This window comes from Oxyura jamaicensis, chromosome 1, assembly GCF_011077185.1.
Source record: "Oxyura jamaicensis isolate SHBP4307 breed ruddy duck chromosome 1, BPBGC_Ojam_1.0, whole genome shotgun sequence".
In the NCBI taxonomy this organism is placed as follows: domain Eukaryota; kingdom Metazoa; phylum Chordata; class Aves; order Anseriformes; family Anatidae; genus Oxyura; species Oxyura jamaicensis.
Genome location: NC_048893.1, coordinates 115352759 through 115374094, shown reverse-complemented (window position 1 = coordinate 115374094; position 21336 = coordinate 115352759). Strand labels below are relative to the sequence as shown.

Genomic DNA, 21336 nt, shown 5'->3' with positions numbered 1-21336 from the left:
GAACAAAACTTGTATTCTGGCTCAGTGACAGAACAACGTCAGAAACTAGACAACTCTTTCCAAGCAGCAGTAATACACAATCAGAAAAAGAAAACAGTTTTTTCTTCCTTTTCTACATGTGCTTCCTTTTGCAATTATTCCCAAAAGTCATAGACCATTTTTTTATTTTCTTTGTTAACCAACACATTATAAAGCAAATCATGTCAAACAGGTGTGAACGCCAGTTCAGTAATAAAAAAACACTATGGAATGTATTATTTACCAGCACTTACAGAATTTCATGCTATGAACTAGCATGAAAAATTTCAAATAGACTTGTTACTTCCACACATTTACAAAATACTTTAAAGTACTTCCTGTTAAGGTTGTAGTGCTTTTTCCCTATCCCCCCACCATTTTCCCTTTTCCTTTTGTGCAGTTGCAATACTCCTTTCAAGCCTCTGAAATCAGTGCCCTTCAATCACATCCCTCCTTTTCATTCCACAATAATCAAATGTTAGTGATTAAACCAGTGCTGCTGAGCTCAAACTTGTTTCTAACCGCATTCAAGTCACAGCTTTAAGAATGAGGTTTTAACTTGTCCAGCTTGTCTTGGACTGTGCAACTGGCAGATGTAACATATCCCCATAAAGAACCTATCCGATGACAATTTGTCTGTGAACAGATTTGAATGCTGTGTCAATGAAAGGTCATCTGAAAAGTAATTTCTTTCGTAACTTTCACATGAGTCTCATGATATTTAAGGGACAATTCTTCATCATCAATCCAGATCTAAAGAGATCACCTCCTTCATCTCACCCAAGAGGTAAGAAAACAGTACTTCATTTCCCCCCGTAAGAAAACAGTACTTCATTTCCCCCCTATTTTCTTGTGACAAGTGAGGATAAGAAAAAAAACACCTGGGATTAATACTTAGCCAAAAACAGTTCAGTCACCTAATCCAATCAGTGCAATTTGGAAATTGTATCTGAAAACAGGAGATACAGACTTAGAAACAGCACATCTGCATTGCTTTTTAACTCATTTCTGAGGGAGTTCCCAGTGCCTCTGAAACTCCATGATACGAAAGACAAGAATCCTGTAGTAATATACCAGTTTCCTTCACTGTTACAGGGCATTTCCAGGGACTGATAATGATCTATAAAGCCTTACAATAAATAGTTGGCATAATGGACTGCTCCTCTCTCTTGACAGAGCAAAGATTATTTAAGAGCTTACACTCATAGAACTGAATCAACTTTCTTCAGGTGTTAAGGAAAGGTTTGACTCAAATTCATTGCAATAACTAGCATGTCCTATCTCACCTCTCCATGTTCAGCATGAGATACACTTTCTTTGGTATCCGAATGGAAGTGATGATCAATTAAAAGAAGAACACAACATTGTAAGTTCTGTCCATTAATCTCGCTCTTAAGTGCAAGAGCAACTGCAAGCTTGTATATAAATTAAATGGTCAAAGGATATGCCCACAGTTATATTTTAGAAGGGCACAGAAGTACAGTAACTGACAATAATCTGTATCCTCTGCAAAACAGAGCTTTGTAAGAACACGGAAAGAAGCAGTTAATAGGGTTAAAAGAAAAAACCAAATCTTCTTTCCCCAAAGTTTGAAAAAGAAGTTTAAATATGTCTCCATTAAATGCCATCTGGGTAAAGGATTTCATTGACATGATGGGATACTTGGAAATGTAAAACATAACACTCACACAGGTCAGCTTCCACAGTTTCTTTAGACCCCTTTTCCTGCCTAGACAAGGAAATGAAAACTGTGTTTAAACATGACAACACGTGACTCACAGGCTGAGTGTAGCACTGCCTAGATCCTGAAAATAATCTGAAGCACGGTTGCACAAGCTGCATTCCCCATCCCTTCTTTGAAGGTGAAGCAAATAACAGTTCTCAGCCTGACCTTCCTTCCATCACAAAGCTCTCCTGGTGAAACAAGCTGTTCATGTCTCATGCTGCTTAACCACGTTCTGAATTTTCCAGAGCACTGTAGTAGGCAGAGGAAGACAAGACACTGAGGTAGGGTTGGGTGTTCTCACCACTATAGAAAGGGGATGAGTTATTCATCTGTGACTACAAATAAAAAAAAAAATTGCAAATCCATGAGCTGTTATTCAGGTTGTATGTACATCTGCAACACTATTAAAAGCCAGCTCAGGTCTAGCAGGATTTATTAGCTCAAATGCAGTATATGCAAAACAGCTGTGCTGCTTCAGGGCATGATGACACAGTATAGTATCTTTCAGTCAATACCTAAATTAATAAACCATGATGGACTTGTGCTCGCTCCATGCAAAGTCACTTAAAAGTCACAGTGACCCTGATTCTACAGGATTTATTAGCTCAGCTAAAGACAAGCTGTGGGTATGCTAATAAAGAATCCCAGAAACAGAACTGCAAGAAAATGGTGCTGATACCCTGCAAAGGGTCAGTTCTGGACTGGTGCTAAGACAGAGCTCACAAACCTCAACAGATACAAGCTCACTGTGCATGTTTTGCACATCCACATGCTACGCCATCTGACTGTACTGACTGGACTTATTTCTTATTAGCCACAGTACCCCCATCTGTATTTACCACAGAAAAATAAGATTTGGCTGTTTAAATCATCTTGTATAAATCTTCATCCGTGAAAAACTAATTATGGAAATAAAATGGCCTCAGAGCATAGAGAAGTTAATGCAGTTTATACATATTCCAAGTTTTGTCACACGCTACAGTCAGTTTGGAAGGCCCATTTGTAAATTCTAGGTAAGTATCATTTTAAAACACAAAAAACTTCATTGTAACACTTTTAAGCTGGAAAAAAATTTAACTCAATACTTTATTTTTTCCTAACCTTTGACCTTTAGCATTAAAACGTGAACCTAAAGTTTTTAACATTTCAACTTTCCTGAAATGTGCTTTATTAAATTAAATCATCTCTCACTTTCTCTTTTCCAAATGCCACAGAAGATCATGAAACTGGAATCCATTTAAACCTTTTATTGCCACAAACATTATCTATCAAGTGATGCTTTTACTGACTTAAGTACAATCACAGACACAGAAGTGCAACGTGCTGCCAGCAGTGAGTATTAGAATCGAAGAATGGTAGCAGGAGACATCAATGTGCCTGTCATAAGAACTCATTTCAAAGAGTTTTTACAAAAACGTGCCAGAAGTCTAAGAAGGTATATGCCAAATTAAACTTTCAATCACACCATCACAATGGTCTACGGATTTTAAGAGAAAGCTGACCAAACTTCAACTTACTGTGTGTAGGTAAGAATGTAAGCACTGCAGAAATGTAACACACATCTCTCCTACGGACTATTTCCGTTGCCGTTTTTTAACCACAAACTCATTTTCTAATTAGAAAATACTGATTATAATCACGTGATAAATATGCCATAAAACCAGCTGCCTACTAATATCAATGAAACCTGTCATCTCTAGTCTGCAAATGTATTTTAATATGCAAATTATTGCTTACACATATTGTAATAAATAAGCACAAATTTTAGAAGTTCAAAAATCTGCTTGTGCTTTTTGTATACACACATCTCTCATTACTATTACGCATTTGCAGAATAATCACCTAACATAGTAAATTACAAGATCTTAAGCAAAACTCATCTTCGAGTTGGGCTTAGAGCGATCAGCAATTAAAATCTGTTGAACAATGCACTTGGACACTGAAATGAAGTATCAGTATAGTATCAAATGAAAGAGCAAAAAATTTAGCTTTCTATGATCTCTGATGATCTAACAAGCTGTGGAGTTGCAACAGGAATCAGCAAGGACCTGCCCCAGACATCACGCTCAAGAGAGAAAGACCTGGGTTCGATGTTTCTTAGAAGCTCTTTCTTGAAGTTCAAATACATAAACCATGCCATCCTTTTTGGAAATTGTTCAGATGGCTAGAATGACCTACACTGCTGTAACAACCAAAGCAAAACACCTGACCTCAGAACATTCTTCTGGGCTAGCCTCTATGCAAAAATGTACAGGCCAAATGAAAATTATGATTTACATCACAAAAATGGAGGAACAATGTAAGTTACTCTACATGAACAAAACTGTTCCTTTTTCTGTTTTATCATGTGGTTACAATGGCTGCCGCTTTATCGAGCCACGTCAAAATGCAGCATGTAAATCCCAATGCCCACAAAGACGACCAAAAAGCAAACAAAGAAAGCAGGTGCATCTGGATCATACTAGTAGTAGATGTGAAAGGGCAATAACCCAGCTTTAACTCTCCACCAGTCAGTGCTACCAGAATCAAAAAAAAAAAAATCACAAAGACCATTTTTCTAATAGCATTTTAATTTATGTTTGACTAGTTTATTAATTCATGACTGCCACAATGTAGAATTGACTGCAAACAATGAATCTGCCTTCCTGTCAGCAAACTGTCACCACCTTACAGCCAGCTCTAAAACTCTGTTCTACAATATAACATTTCTAAATCCAAAACCAGAAGATAGCTAATTTTATAAACAATCTCTGTTTTTGTACCACTAAAAAAGCAAATGTTTTTACACTAGTTGGTACTACATGGAATACCTAAAAAGAACAATAAAAAAGTGTATTATTTCTATATAAAACCCACAGAATAGTTATTAGTTTTATTTCAAATATCATTGCATATCTTGGCACATGTATATGCGTGCCCTCAGTCTTCACACCAGCATTTGCAACTCTGATTACCATGCCCTGAAGTAGGGAATCGCTCTGTTAATGACAGCAGCCCCATAATTACTCAAAAATTATTATGAGCTATGCTCCACAGAAGAAAGTTACTAAATAGAAGAGAATCAAGGTAAAAATTTCTCCTATGTTGTAACAGGCAAAGGGATGAGAAAGGAATAAATAGTACTGTGGACTGAACTCCAACTGTACTTAATTAAGCCATTAATTTACCACATCACTACCTGAAACTACCTGACAAAAACACATGCCCAAGCCTTAAAATAGGACAGTAAAAAGCAAGATTGGCAAAGACTGGGAAGAGGAAAAGAATGAAATCATAAATTTGTAAGAGCAGTAAGGTGTGCGCTGGGTGTATATGGCATAACTGGCCAGGTGTTGGTGGCAGAGGGCTGTGGGGATGGCCTCTATGGGAAGAGATGGCCTGTTGCAGATGGCTCAACAAAGGACAACACATGTCCACTACAGCCACACATGTGGTGTCTTTGAACTAGAGGACTTCACAAATCCTCCTTGAAAACATATTCAAGTGAGGGCAGTAAACACCCAAAAATCCCAACCGAAAAACAAAAAGGAACAAGGGCAGAGCAGGAGAAGCAAGGAGACAATTGAAGAGGAGCAAAGGTTGGCACAGGAGAGCAGGGGCTGGAGCTGGCTGTGTTGGGGGAAACAAAAGCAGCAAATCTCAACCAAATGAGTGACTGTAGCAGACCAGGCATTGCCCTTCAGAAGAGCCTATTCACATAGGTAACTCCATATCCACCAACAAAACAGGACATGGCCAAACACAGGAAACTGGGGCAAAAAGTATGGTAGTCTTGACAATTTCTAGAAGAGAACACTTATCTTCAGTTTGCTAAGTTATATTTATTTATGTGCTGACCAGAGGGATGGTAGCACAGGTAAGGGCAGGGGATTTGTAAGACCTGAGGCACTTTCCTCTCACCTCGTTAATGGTACCTTCTGCACGTGCTTTCTCCAGCTAGTTTGCTTGCTTGTTATTTAAGGCAAAAAAGAAAAAAAACACAATGCCTATGAGCTGATTAGGAAGTAACTGTGGTAGCAACCACAGCTGTTTACAAGACATGCTCATATACATCCTATTCCAACCTCAGTTTGCATTCATGTGTTAAACAAAGAGCCACTGGTAGCCCTTAGAAGAAGGGCTTTGTTTTACAAGCATCTCACACTGGTTTATTATCTTTATATTTCCTCTGAAGCCTGTATCCCAATTCCCAGCTGAATAAATTCAAACTACTCTCACTTATGCCTTCCTCTTAACAAGGCAATTCTTTAAATGTAACAGCTTTCTAAACAAGGAACCAAGCCAGTTAACAAGAAATTAAAGACCAGGAGACTTAGGGTGCAAGACCTCTGCTCACTTTTTTCCCAATCCAGAGTCAAAACAGATCCATTCAAAGGCTGAAAAAGTACCAAAGCTGGTGAAGCAGCAGGAACGCATAGTCAGGAATCTGGGCCGAAGACACAGGGCTTGCCTCCCTCAGCCAGCCCCACTGAGGGCAGAGGAAGGAGGCACGAAGCAAAGGACCCCCTCCACGCTGCACAGATTCTAAGTGGCACCTAATAATCCTAGGTAGCATCCTGTTTTTCCAGGCTGTAATGGTTTCTTCCCTGGTTTTCCCCTCCAACAGATAAGCTTCTGAGAGACAGAAATGGAGGGTGCTCTACTGATCTGCAGCGCTGTAAGAATGGAGGTTCTTCCAAACTACAGGATCAGAGGTGAAAAGCTTCTTTCCAAATACATCAACCCCGCTTGGCCAGCCCTGTGCTGGAAACAGAAGCTCTGGTTTGTCACAGCCTTTCGAAGAGAACTATGAGGATAAAAGAGAATACAGTGACAATAACCTCCACAGACCTGAAAACACTGAAGTGGAATACATGCATATTTTAATAAACTTTCATGTGGTGGCAACATTGGACTCAAATACTTATTTGGTTTGGCAAAAGAAAAATAATCTATGTTGATTCAAGCACAGTAACACTTCATAAGCAATTTTCACTATTTGTGACACCATAAAACAAAGCCATATTATTGCCAGTTTCTGCAATTGTCAATTTTCACTATACCACAGGCAATATTAAAGATGACAGTTATTAAGAAATCTACAAAAATTGGATATGTCACAGTAGATCGAGCAATATATTTTTTAACCTAACTTTATTTCATCAGTCTTCTGGGAAACCAGAGGAAATCAAAAGGCTTTGGTTTTATATTGCTGTGTTTGCCAGTAACTTTCTGTGCAACCTGGAATATGTCTTAAGTTCCTCAGTTCTTTAAAGTATTAAAAATAAATCCTCATTTATGCGCCTTAACAAATGCTAAGGCATTCTGAAAGAACAGAGCATTACTTTTTAGCACCAGTCTAATTTGCAATCAGCCTTTTTCTTCTACAACAACTTTTTAAAAAAGAAAAACATTGACTGCTTAATATTTTAGGCAAACTAGGTCCATAGCAATCTTCTCCCCCAACCAAGAAATAAACTCTAAAACATACTTTATATCTTATTCATGTATAAAGTGATCTTAAAATCCAATCTCCAAGAAAAATCTCTGTCATAGATATTAAGTAAACCCACTAGGCATCACAGTACTTTTATTTACACTGTCAACTTGCTTACTGTCACTGTGTATATTTCTTTGTTGGATTCATATTACAAAATCAAGTACACAGAATACAATCCACATGAGTAACCTATCTGGGTGTCCTTGATAAGTGTCTTCATTAAAATAAATGACTTGTAGCTGGAAAATGACATGCCAGTACGTCCTATTTCAGACTTCTCAAACTGCAATAACACACTGAACAGTGAAAACTCAAGTCTGCTAAAGCCTTTGGCACTAAAACCAAAAACTTGCTACACCATAACGCTAAGAAAATGCATGTGTCTTGCAATGCTAAGTTAGACAAAATTTGATATTCTCATCCTTTTGTCTTCTAGGCAGTTAAGTGATCAAAGTGTTTTAAAATCATACATCTTCCATTCCATTACTGTGGAGGGAGGGGAATGACAGTTGTCTTGGTTAAATTCCTCAAGTTACTGATTATATATGTAACACTTTTTAAATCTAGAATTAGGTGGAAATTCAATGCTGTATTAAAGATAAAACTGAATTCATAAAATGTGCATTCATTAAATTTAAATTTTAATCTTAAATTTTACTGTATAGATAATCACTTACTGTTTGTACCTCACTTCTTTCATTCTATTAAAATCATTAATATACTGGAAGACAACTGACATGATAATATTTTACTTTGACATGGTAGGATTAGAATAGAAGATAAAATGTAGAAAGTCTTTAAGAAAGAGAATTAAGTTCATATTTCTCTTCAGAACCACCAGGTTTTTGATTTAATTAAAACTGAAATTCAACTCCTCATTGAGAAGCTGAAAATCACCAATATTCTACTCTGTTAGCCAACACTACTTAAATGGTCTTACAAGATAGCTTCTGAACAACAAATATTTCCATCTGTCTTTCTAACAAGACATTTTAATTTTCTTCTTAAATTTTGCTTTCTCTTTGCACCCAAGATTTTCTGTAGTCAAAAACATTAAAAGACTTCTTTTTTCCACTGACGAATGAAGCACCTCTTATCCTGGAAGACACCTATTGTTTGGCAATTTTACCAGTGGACTAAACCTATTGACTTGCACTCAAGAAAGTCTGACATCTTTATATTGGTACAATTTAACACATGCTAATTTTACTGAAATTATTTAATTCTCACAAACAATTGACATACAATTTCCTGAGCCTCAAATATTTTGACCTTTCTTCTCCTCAAAGTGTTTTTATTCTCCCGGATAATGACACACTATGGAGATCTCTCAGCTTCTACATACTTTATGCATTAATCATAAATACTTAATGATACAGATACTAGAATGGAAATTTCCATGAAGATCAGTGTTCAGTTTTTGGAACTGCAGTGTGGATCATAACAGTCTGTCATTGGTCTTCACCATTTTTTCTCTCCTTAATATTTCAGTTTGAAGACCAGATAGGTGATAGGAAGATTCTGCTGTGGTTTGGTTTTATCAAACTGTTTCTACTTAAAATCACCAGTGTATGTGCAGTAAATTAACAAACAAAATTAAGAGTTGTTATTTACAAATATTGATACATCTTTCAGCAATTGATATCAACAATTAGGTAGCTATTTCATAATTTTTAAGCAACTTGTCACGAAGGTGTCAATATTGAAAAAAAATTGATTTGATTAAAGGTATACATTCTTGTTTATCTTCTGCATTTTTACCAATTGTAAAAGCAAGTAAATTTAGTTTTGAACTAAGGAAGAAAGTATCTGATCTAGAAGATTTTTACTCTGCACATGCATAGATATTGTCAATAGAATCACATATATGATTATGTAGCATAACTCGTTATCTTACATACCAAGAAGATGCCTCCATTTTAAAAGCTTTTTTTTTTTTTTTTTCAATTCTATTACCTAGGAAGCCCATCAATGTTTGCTAACACGCCCTTACTTCTACAAAAATATTGTTCATCTATAATCTAGGAAAAATATCAGCACATGTAGAAGAGCTTCAAGTGGAATGTTTGCACATGATTTGTAGGAAAATTACCCAAGATCATGAGGTCCCCATCTGAACTTACGAGAAAACTCAGAAAAGTACAAAAGAATAGGAAACTATGGATCACAAACTGTGACATTTCTTTTTTGCAAAATGGAAAATTTTAAATAATATTTTCAAAGGATGTAAACCATCCCAGGCAAAAATCATGTAACTTGAAGACTGAATTTTTGTCATGGCTTCCTGCTATGGCAGGATACAGGTTTGTCATTCTAACATGTAACATATTTCCAGAAGAATGATGTTTAACAGGGATAGTTATTTATTATATCACAGTGACATACATTTTTATATTCAGAAAACAACAAAAACTAGCATTTAAGAGTCAAAGAAGGGTCTCTTTGGATCAATGAATTAACAGAAATTGCAGCTCAGCTGCAATTAGTCTTGAGTTCTATTGATTGTGCAAACCAGAACAGAATACATGCTCCCATGCAAACAGAAAATATTTGAAAATACAGCTGATACTTATTATCTTCCCTATGTTTGTAACTAGCCTGAATTATGGCAAGCACAGTTAGAAGCCTATTTCTGGACAACTATTGGCAAGAATCACCATCAGTTAGATGAGTACAGACTGTGTACTAAGGCAGAAGCATTTTGGAAAGCATTTTCATTTTTCAGAAGATAAGTGATAAGCTGGACATACCTCATGCATTTTGCAAAGAGACTAAAGACAACACTGTTTAAGAATGAAGAATAAGAGCATATTTTTAAAAGTATAGTTCCAGAATTCTTTGCATAAACTCAATTATGAATTTGTTTTGCAAAGACGGCTAAGAAACACACCTTTATCATTTGGCTTATTGTACTTATAAAAGCTCCAAGCATTACTTACTACTTTATGAATACCAAAGTATTAATACCTTGCTTTCTTTTATCCCAGATTTTTCTCAAACAAACTTTATACAGTTTGCTTTCTTAAGCAAAGATACAGCCATAACTAAACCAGGGTTTTAGACAAGAAGAATGTTGTTAGGTTATGTGATAAAATCTTGTCTACACACCCACAAAGAAGCACAGAGAGACAATGGTGTGTGGTGTGAGGAGAGCCCAAATAAAGCCCTGCTCAGCTTCTCCCAGACCCATCACTGGATGGCTATCTATCCATCACAGGCCCATCCCCACAACCTCGGAGGAGCACAGGGCCACAATGGTAGGCAGAAACTCCAATTAAGGATTCGGAGAAAATGGTAACCTCTCTGCGTCCCCCACAGGGCTGTCCCAGGAGATTCTCAGCCTTGGCAGTCCAACACGAAACCCAGCTAGATAGGCCATCGGGATCACCACTTAAACTAAGGAGGTTGCTACCTAGGGGTGTTGGACACATTATGGGATGCAGGTGAAGAACACTGATGTTACACAAGACTTATTATCAGCTGTTTAGGGGAGGAATAAAAGGTAGTAAAAAGCAAGGATTTAGGGAGAAATAAGTGTGGCAAACAGAGGGATATGAGAACAAAAGGGTCCATTAATGTGTAAGCAAGAACTGGTGAGTATGCTTATCTGGCTATGCTCTGTGCACAATCACTGTAGCCTGTCCTGTCACTATTAATCTCCACCTTCAACCACTTTCCTGTACCAAGTTTTTTACTCCACACACATCTATGTGTATTGGGTTCAGTGATGACAGCAACTGGAGTGAGTGAGCTTGAGATCACCCACAAAGATCAAATCAGACTAGTGGTTGAGTAGGTGAAGGGACCTTCAGACAAGAGGGTGTGAGTGGGTCTCTAAGGGACAACTATGGGTGTGAGAGCACCTGTGTCTGACCCACTAGTGGATCTCCATCCTGCTCAGCCTGAGAGAGGAACAAGATGAAACCTCTGGTATAGTCAGTGTTCATAGGAGAACTTTGTATCTTGCCAATTATGTGGTGTGTATGGGTGCCTACTGGGAATACAGTTTGAGCCTCTATACTGGATGGACCTGGGGACATGGAGCTGCAGCTCCTCAAAGAAATATTAAAGAAGTTAAGCAGGATTTACCAAACTGCATTTGTAGAACCACAGGATGGTTGACCTCTGGAGCTGGCCCAATCCCTTGCTCAAGCAGGGACACCTAGAACAGGTTGCCCAGGACTATGTCTAGATGGCCACTAAGTATCTCCCAAGGAGGGAGACTCCATAATCAATCTGGGCAACCTGTGCCAATACTGTCATATTTGCAATAAAAATGTGTTTCCTGGTGTTCAGAGGGAGCCTCATGTGTCCCGGTTTGGGCTCACCGTCTCTTGCCCTGTCACTAGGCACGACTGAAAAGAGCCTGGGTCCATCTTCTTCGTACCCTCCCTTCAGGTACTTATGGGCATTGATGAGATCCCCCTGAGCCTCCTCTTCTCCAGGCTGAACAGCCCCAGTTCTCTGAGCCTTTCCTCACAGAAGGGATGCTCCAGTCATTCCATCATCTTTGTAGTGGCCCTGCATTGCACTCTCTCCAGTATGACCATGTCTGTCTCATACTGGAGAGCTGAGGACTGGACCCAGCACTCCAGGGGTGGTCTCACCAGCACTGAGCAGAGGGGAAGGATCACCTCCCTCCACCTGCTGGCAATACCAACACAGCCCAGGATACCATTAGCCTTCACAAGGGCACATTGCTAGCTCATGTTTAGCTTGGTGTCCACCTGGACACCCCCATGGCCTTTTCTGCAGAGCTGCTTTCCAGCTGGCATTGTTCCTCCCCCCGTGCAGGACTTTGCACTTCCCCTTGTTCAACTTCAAAAGGTTCCTGTCAGCCCATTTCTCCAGTCTGTCCACATCCCTCTGGATGGCAGTACAACCCTCTGGCCTACCAGGCACTCCTTGCAGTTTTGGGTCATGTGCAGACTTGTTAAGGGTATATTCTGCCTCGTCCACGTCATCAATGACAATACTAGACGGGGCTGGACCCTGTATTAACCCCTAGGGGTACACCACTAGTTATCACCTCCAACCAGACTTTGCAACACTGATCATCACTCTGGTGTTGATCTAGTCTAGACAGGTAATATCCACTGTTCTCCACCAGGCCAGTCATTTTGTCATTGAAGTTTATCAAGCTGGTCAAGCATTTCCCCTTGGCAAATCCACACACACTGCTCCTTATGATTTTCTTCTCCTTCATGCGCCTGAAAACAGTTTCCAGAATTAGCTGCTCCATCACCTTCCCCGGAACAGAGGTGAGGCTGACATGCCTGTAAGTACCTTGGGTACTCCTTCTTGTCCCTTTTGAACATGGGAGTGACATTCACTTCCCTTCAGTCTTTGGACACTTCTCCCATTAGCCATGATCATTCAAAGGTTATCTAAAGTAGCCTTGCAGACATCAGCCAGCTTCCTCAACACTCATGGGTGTACCCCATCAAGGCTGCCATCTATCTGTACATATACTTTGCAGCAATGAACACTGACAATTATTATTATACTCCTAGCTAGTTCAGGCCTGTTTCTGATTAATACAAAGCAGAGAATGCTTAGACATCTCCTTTACTGAGTACTTCATATATTTAACATACCAAACTTAAGTACATAAATCATCATACTCTTTAATTACCACATGCATGCAACTGTAACTCTTTAGTAAAAGGACAGACAAGACTGAATTAATATGAGGCTTTAAAGCCTATTTTTGAATAATAGCGAAGTGTGCCTGTGGTATTTTATTTTGCTTGTTTTCCAGGGGGAAAGAGAGAGTTAGTACGGAAAGCTTTTTAGAACTCTGCTCAGCTACAATCTTTTTCATTATAATTTGGTGGATATGATTTGGAAAATAGTACAAGGCTCAGAGTGAGTGTGCAACTATAGCTGACTAGGGTGGACATCTCAATGACAGATATTCCACTGGAGAAAAAAAATCATAAAACAAATCTAGAACAGTTCTTTTCCAATACTTTTGTAAAGTGTTCAGTACACTATAGGATGTCCCATGTCAGTCATCATTTTGCTAAGACTAGCTTAGAATAAATAGTATCAAGTGCAGCTCATCTTTTAGGTTCTGTGATTTACACTCAACTACAAGCACAATCTGAAAATGTTTTTCCTAAATTCCAATATTCCAATATGAGTTTAGAATATTTTCAATGTTCAGTGAAACCTGCATTCAAAATGGTTATGATGTCCTAGGCACAGATGGGATTCAAAGAGCTGACTTAGAGGACCAGTCAGTTTTAGTCTAGACTTAGCAAAAATGATGTATAAGCACAAGTGTGTATGGAATTTTCCTCAATTAGTAAATATGTCATGACTTGAGATGACTAAGATGCACATAATTTATGTGCATTTCTGTGAAAAAAGGTAGGTATTATGTATTACCCAACAAGGCTATTTCCATTCAGATTCAAACATTTAACAAAACGAGTTATTTCAGTAATTAGTGTTGGGGGGAGGTGCACTCCTCCAAAGCCCTTCTGTGTTCAGTACTACATTGAATCCAGTATAAACAGATACATATCAAAAACAAGCACATGAAATCATACAGCAAAAAAAGCTGTTCTTATTTTAGAGACTAATTATAAGGAATAAAGAACCAGTTGCTTGCAGTGTGTAAAAACTTAATGATTTTCTTTCTATATAAGAAATAGTTCATCAAAATTACATAAATATTCTCAGGTGCTTTAAAGTGGGCGTAATGAATTCTTATGCTATGCTTTCCCTTCTGAATAGAGAAAGGGAAAGCATTATATCAACACCACTGTGAATGTGCTTGCAAAATTTGATGTTCTTGACATAACGTATGACTATATCACCAATCTTTATACTTGTTGCTTATGATCTGGATGAACAACCCTATTTCCTCATGTATCTTCCTCTTTGCCTCCTTGGACCCATCAGATTCTTATGCTGACTCCAAAAGAGGTCAAAACAATAACTTGACCAAGGACATTTCATGCCTTTATTCTGCTCCTGGAACCCTGTATCTGGGCACATTCTAACAAACAGCACCAAAAAGGACCCCTAAAATATAACCTAGCATTTTACACTTTTACACTTATATATATCTTATATATATCTTATATATATATAATGCTTCATGTAACAGCATTTATATATATATATATATATATATATATATAAATGCTGTTACGTGAAGCGTTGCCAAAGACTGAATTTCATATTTTTTACCCAAAGAACACATGCACCATTTCCAAAGTGAACTGATTTCCAACAGCACAAAAAGTGGAGTCATTAAAAAGAAATTACTGTTATGCTTTCATTCCCACGATTCATCACATCTATTATATGGTTAACATGCCTCAGCACTTACAGAAATGTCTTCTAAGGGGTAAAAAAACAAAAACAAACAAAAAAAACCCTGCAGTTCCATCTTTTATGCTGTATTTCTGCATAGGAGTATTTAATTTTAATGACACTTCTTATGAAAGTTATAGTAGAACAATAAAACAGACTTTTATGAAAGTTATTCATACAAAATAGTTAAACTGAATTTTAATTAAAAAAGCCTATGACTCCTCCAAAAAATCAAAAGAAGAAAACTCAAATCTTTCATTAAGTTAAAACAAAAGCCCTCAGAAAACATTCTCTGAGGTAACATTTTCTGTACTTAAATAGGGACAGCTATACTCACACGTGAAAAGAATGTCAGAATTAAGGTAGGAACTATGCATTTCCCAGAAAGATTACTGAAATGACAAACATCAAAAGTGGTTTTAAGTATCAGTCCAAGTTCCGTTGTTAGGCACAAATTAGTGCAAGTTCCTTGCATCATGACCTTGATACCTGTATTTTTTTTATTTCCTAAAAGAAGTTCTTTTTATAGTTGATTGATTAAACTTGACCTCTGATGATCATCCAATCCAACTTTGATTCAAAGAGAGGTTACTGCCAACATTAGGTCAGGACAGTTGTACCTTCATCTAGCAGAGCCTTGAGAAATTCCAGGGAGAGGTCCGAAAACCTCTCTGGGATGCCTGCACTACCCTCTCAATAGACAAGTTTTTCCTCATGTTCAATCTGATTCTTCCAAGCCACGACTTCTTACCATTAATATTTGTTCTAATACCTGTCACTAACAGCTTAGCTGTGCTGTTTTTATAATTTTTGAAATTGTTGTAGGTTACTATTATGTCACCCCCTCAGACATCTCTTCGCCAGACAAAATGAACAACTCCCTCAACCTGTCTTTGCTCATCATGTTGTTTAGGGTCCTGACTATCTTGATAGTCCTCTGTTGGGCCCTTTCTAGTTCTTTCCCATCCCTCAGATTGCAAAGCCCCAGACTGGACACAATAGCTCAGGTGTGGACCCAACGGTGCCACACAGTTAACTCCCCTTGATTTATTTTCCATTTTACTTTCCAGCATATAGCTTACCTTAACGAAAGTATTGTTTTCTTCATGGATTTTTTTTGGTAAATCACAGTGAAATAGAGTACATCACAGAAGTAGCAACTCTCTGAAATTCCGGATAGCTACACGTTTCTAAATCAACGGCAGAGATTCCCCTGTTCTTCCTTCAAATCTAGTCTACATATGGTATAGTACCAAAAAAATTTGGTGACACAGTTTTGCAATATGTTTTACTCAAAGACCAGCTCAACAGTAACATTCTATTTTTTGCTTAAATCCTTGAAAAAAACAGGGAGAGGGTTGTAGAATCTTGGCCAGATGATTTTGCAAAAAAATCATCTCACCAATACTGAATTCCAATATCAAAAGGTTAAGATATTCTATTGTGCATCTTTACTCAGAATGATATAAAGCCTTTCAGATGAACTGGATAGACAAAGTCATTTAGGAAATGGAAGTCCAAGTAAAAGAATTAAAAATATATATCTTTACATCAACAAGGGTAAACTACTTAAGGAGATAAGCAGAATAAGAGTTATGTATCATCTGTGAGAAAATGACTCACAACCTGGAAATATTGCAGGATAAAAATCTGTAGGCCCTTTATAGGAAAACAAAACAAAACAAAACAACTCAACACAACAAACTGATGCCAACTTTCATGTTTTCCCCCTTCCCCCCTCAATGAAATAATTTCGGAATTCTTATTCTAGTATGGATGATACACAGCAACACCACTTTTGATGCAATTTACCTTGCCCCTCTCAGTGCTAGAAGTAGTCAAAAGTATATTCAGAACACTTCTTTCTGGGCTCAAATTTTCTCCTTTTTCACAGCCAAAACATTTTGTTGAGCCTGTCTTAACAATTCACCTCCAGTAGAACCAGTTGAGGTTCTAAAGGAAACCTGAAACTTTCCTTATCAGCTTATCTATTCAGCTTCACAGTGGCTTGCATGCATACAAACTTGTATCAATGTCTACAAATGGCTAATAAATAAGATCTGTCTAGCCTGTTAGAAGGTTGTGGAAGTAGTGGTACTCATTTTTTTTTCTATCAAAATGTATTACAGATAACTAAATCTAATACAAGATTTAAATCTTGAAAAAAAATAATTCAAAAATACATGCACTGTAAGTACAGGGCACTGGCCTTTACATTGCATTAGAAACACTCAGAATGTTACAAGATTAATTAAATATTAAGAAATGGGAAACAAATAATGTGTATTGGCTTTCACTAAGCAGTAAGAAACTGACCAACATTGTGTTTTTGAGAATGTGTTTGTACTTCTAACAGATGTTCAGTGTTAGAACAGCTAACTAAAAGCAAGATATACCAGATACGCAGACAAAAAATAAACGGAAAACTCGTGGGATGTGAAGAGCAGAGAAAGAAATGGACAGTAAAAGGTAACTGGCGTGAGCTATGATAAATTCAGATACAAGGAAAATGAGTTTTATACGTCTCTGAAACAAAGGTTCTGAATATATCAGCTAACAGCTGTATTTGAAAACAAATTAATTTACACTGATATTATTATACCTCAAATGAGTAGGGGAGCTTCCTATAGCACCAAGTACTCTTCCATATGAGCCCTCTAAATTGAACAGTACAAAATATACTCATTTATATCTAAAAATATTCAAGCTTCACATTTTCTTAAGTAGTTTGATATTTTTTGGTACTCTGTAATACGAAAGCATGGTGAACTATAGCATGGTGAACTATCTGTCATCATGTAAAATAACCAACATTAATCCAATACAACATGAGGCCACTTGAACAGTGACAAGGTGTCAACAGACTTCATTTGTATGGTTAAATTACAACATTACAGAGATTGAACACATACAGTATGCAAGACCATGAACACTAATACTTAAATCCAATAGAATTTAGTCTGAATTAGATTTGTTAGCTGTCAGGCACTGCCACATAACATTATTTTTTCCCCATTAATAAACCATTTCAAAGAAGCACACAGACATAAAAATCACTCATGATCTGTGCCTGAACCTTACGGAGAAAGAATATTATACTAGATACTTGTCTTTTCACTGCACATTTGTGTGAAGAGTTTGGCTCTAACTGCTCCATGCCCTTCCATTAAATCTCATCTTAGCTTTTCTTCTTAAGGCTAGGCAGACCCTGTTCTCTCAGCTTCTCCTCCTACCTTACATACTTCAAGTCCTAAATGTCTTGAGTCCATCTCTGTTGGACTCACTCCAGTACATCACTTTATTTCTTGTATTGAGGAAAGAAAAATTGCTCATAGTGCTCCAAATGCAGTCACACAAGAGCCAGAGAAAGAGAATAATTGATTCTTTCAATTTTCTGGCTATACTCTCACAACAGTGTGCTATGCAGTTGGCTGCCTTTGCCACAAGAGTACACTGCTGACTAATATAAAAACATTACATGAAAAGTTCTTACCCATAACTAAATGTATAGGTATATTCAGCCCCTACCTCTCAGCACTCTACGTGTTATGTGAAATTAATGGAAGCAATTGCCATCAGCTCCCTCACTCAGATTTCCTTGTGGGGCTCTGATTAAGACTGGAAACACACAAATAATAAGTCTCTCTTGTTAACAACTTCCCAGATATGACCCCAAGCAGTGCAACCCAAAAACTACATTATTGCCAGAAGTGTTGTTAAGAAACACTGATTGCTCTTCTGTAACATGCTTATGTCTCTGCTACAGCACAATTCTGGGTGAAAGTTTAGAAAGAGCTGTTGTCAACCCCTCTCAGAAATCAGACAGGAAACACTTCCAGAACTGTCACACACTAAGATTCATACAAAAAACTGAGTGCATTCGGCTTAGTAAGTCTACCTTAATGTCCTCAGAGCAGTCCTAATACAGTCTGTTACTGAATGCAGTATTTGTGATGAGACAGCCCTTCCTTCAGATTTCTGAGACTTTCTGAAGGACTTGGAGGATAAGAATCAAATGTAACTTTAGGACAACGACATTTTAGAGCATAGCAGACTGAATAAAGGAAGCTTGACTTTTTACAAGCTATATTCTTCAGGGGTTTTCCTTGTTTCATGATTTACAACTGTACCTCTCTCCTACTCATGTGTCTCAGAGAAGGACTGTGCATGGAAAATTGTAGAAAGATCACCCTCAAGACAAAAATGGTCTTACAGAGGACAAAACTCTGGGGTAGAGAATGTTCTCTGCTCTTGTGAGACCCCATCTGGAGCCCTGCATTCGGCTTTGGGACGCCCAGCACAAGAAGGACATAGACCTATTAGAAGGGCCACAATGATGGTCAAGGGGCTGGAGCACCTCTCCTGTAAAGACAGACTGAAGGAGCTGGAGTTGTTCAGCCTGCAGAAGGCTCCAGGGAGACCTTATCGTGTCCTTCCCGTACCTAAAGGGGGCCTGCAGGAAAGCAGGAGAGGGACTCTTTGTCAGGGAGTGTAGTGATAGGACAAGGGGGAATGGCTTTAAAATAAAAGAGGGTAGATTTATATTAGATAGAAGGAGGGTGGTGAGGCCCTGGCACAGGCTGCCCAGAGAAGCTGTGGATGCCCCATCCCTGGAGATGTTCAAGGCCAGGCTGGATGGGGCTTTGGGCAACCTGGTCTGGTGGGAGGTGTCCCTGCCCATGGCAGGGGGGTGGAACCAGGTGGTCTTTAAGGTCCCTTCCAACCCAACCCATTCTATGATTCAATGAACCTATAATTACTATTGGCTTTTCCTTTTTTTTCCTGATTAGTCCTTGCTCCTTTGTGTACTCCTTCTCTCTTCCTGCAATTCCTTAGTAGCACTGAAAGGTTGAAATTTACTGTCAAGGAGTGAGGAAAGCAATACTCCTGCAAAGTGCAAATGTTTCCTAGCGCCCAGCAGTTAAGATGAGGCTCAGGCAAAGACCAGAAAACAGAACTTAAGTACTTCAGAAATCTGCACAAGCCAAAAAGAATACTCCAAAAGATAACTTTTTTTTTTTTTTTTTTTTTTTAATTAAAAGCGCATTAACATGAAGTTAAATGTTTTTCATATTACTTGCCAAAACATTAGCGTGGCTATATGTAAGCTCATTATTATGGAGTGTGTGGCTTATATTTTGTTGGAGGAAGGCTAGGAAAAAGAAGCAAGCAGTGACATTATCTGATTTAAAGGAAAATCTTTGGTAAATCTGAAGCAAGACTTGAGAGTTACTTTGTAAATCGAACTAGCCATTAAGACTTGAGATAGTATTTGTTATAATCACTGAGAAGTCATCAAGCCTTTTTTTCCCTCAAACTTGGGTTCAAAAGGCTTTACATGGCACACGTGGAACCCCCAAAATATTCCTGTACAAAGAATATGATCTACAAAAAAATATACACTGTGACTGTCATTCAATTAACGTGCTTGTTTTCAAGTGCTATAAAAGAAGCACTTCAGTGTACACACATGCTTCATATTCAGCTTACAAGAGACATATTGTATTACACTACAACAGGAAATGCTAAAAGCTACATCCTTTTATCTATACTCTTGCCGAATTGTAAAGCATCATTTTAAAATCATGACTATATGAAAAATATATACAGCCATTCCTTATATAATTTCACACACTTTAATCACAAGTTTTGTCCATTTTATAATCAAATTACTTGCTAGATCTAGACACCTAAAGATGATGTGTTTTTATTATACTTCCCTTGTATGCTTTTTTGATTCCAAATTATTATTTTTAGTTTTTAACAAATCAATTTTCTAAGAAAATATGTAAAGAAAAAACAGGAGTAGCAATGGCTATTAGACGTAGAAAAGACCTAATACCCTTTTAAATCTGTATCATGACAACCGAATAGCTGTAGTTACGATTAATAACTGTACTTAAGTTTAGAAATGCACGTATTGTGTTAGATTACATTACACTAGAGATACAAGATACTGCTTTAAAATGTCTACAAAATATAAATCTGAAAGAATCTTACGAAGCAAACAAAAATAGGACTTGTTGACAAGCCAAAAAGACACCTGCTTACAATGTGCTTCATTTTTCGTTCTTACCTTCTGTGCTTAATCCAGGACTTGAAGTGAATTTTGCTACATCGACAATCTTTACGGCAAACTGTTGCCCTGTTTCCCTGTTGATACATCGCCGCACAACGCTGAATGGACCCCTGAAACACACATGCACAAAAAATCAGCAATAAACAAACCATTCTCTTTTATGCATTGAGCTATAATTTCATTACTTTTAAACAAAATTTGGATTCCAATATATAATTCAAATACAGTATTTAAACAGAAGCTTGTACCTCTAATCTTTGCTCCCCATTAATCATAAAACATAGTTTTAACAACAGACTGGAGTAAGAAAAGTAAATGAGTTTCAAATTTACTATATTAAGGAGAACTCAAATATATTATCTTATTCAACCAATTGAGAAAGGCCATACTCCTGCTAACCATGTGTAATATACTGGCACATTATCATTACATTTTAAATCAACTTTTTTTGATGCATAGTTCAAATGGGAAAAATGTATTAAAAGATTATAATGTGAATTGCAAGCTTCCTAAACTGTTTCTAACTGGGGTATTATCCTTGTTTTACACTGTAAAAATACTGTAAATACTATATTCTGCAATTTGTATTCATCTCCTTGATTTCCAAAATGAAAACTTGACAGGGATGACTTTAAAATTTGACTCACAGTACCAAGTGGAAAGAAAGAAAGAAAGAAAGAAAGAAAGAAAGAAAGAAAGAAAGAA

At 37.5% G+C, this 21336-nt stretch overlaps 1 protein-coding gene across 11 annotated transcripts in view; it reads right to left on the bottom strand.

Annotated features, from left to right (window-relative positions):
* CASK (calcium/calmodulin dependent serine protein kinase) overlaps window positions 1-21336 on the bottom strand; it is a 214611-nt gene that overhangs the window by 136347 nt on the left and 56928 nt on the right. For 10 of the 11 annotated variants that reach the window (XM_035315990.1, XM_035315991.1, XM_035315993.1 and 7 more), the window contains exon 2: window positions 20629-20741. In XM_035315990.1, coding sequence (XP_035171881.1) covers window positions 20629-20741 — 113 coding nt within the window. Of the gene's footprint in view, window positions 1-1909; window positions 1914-4885; window positions 4894-20628; window positions 20742-21336 lie in introns of those variants that run through there. The other variant, XM_035316000.1, reaches the window with a different exon arrangement.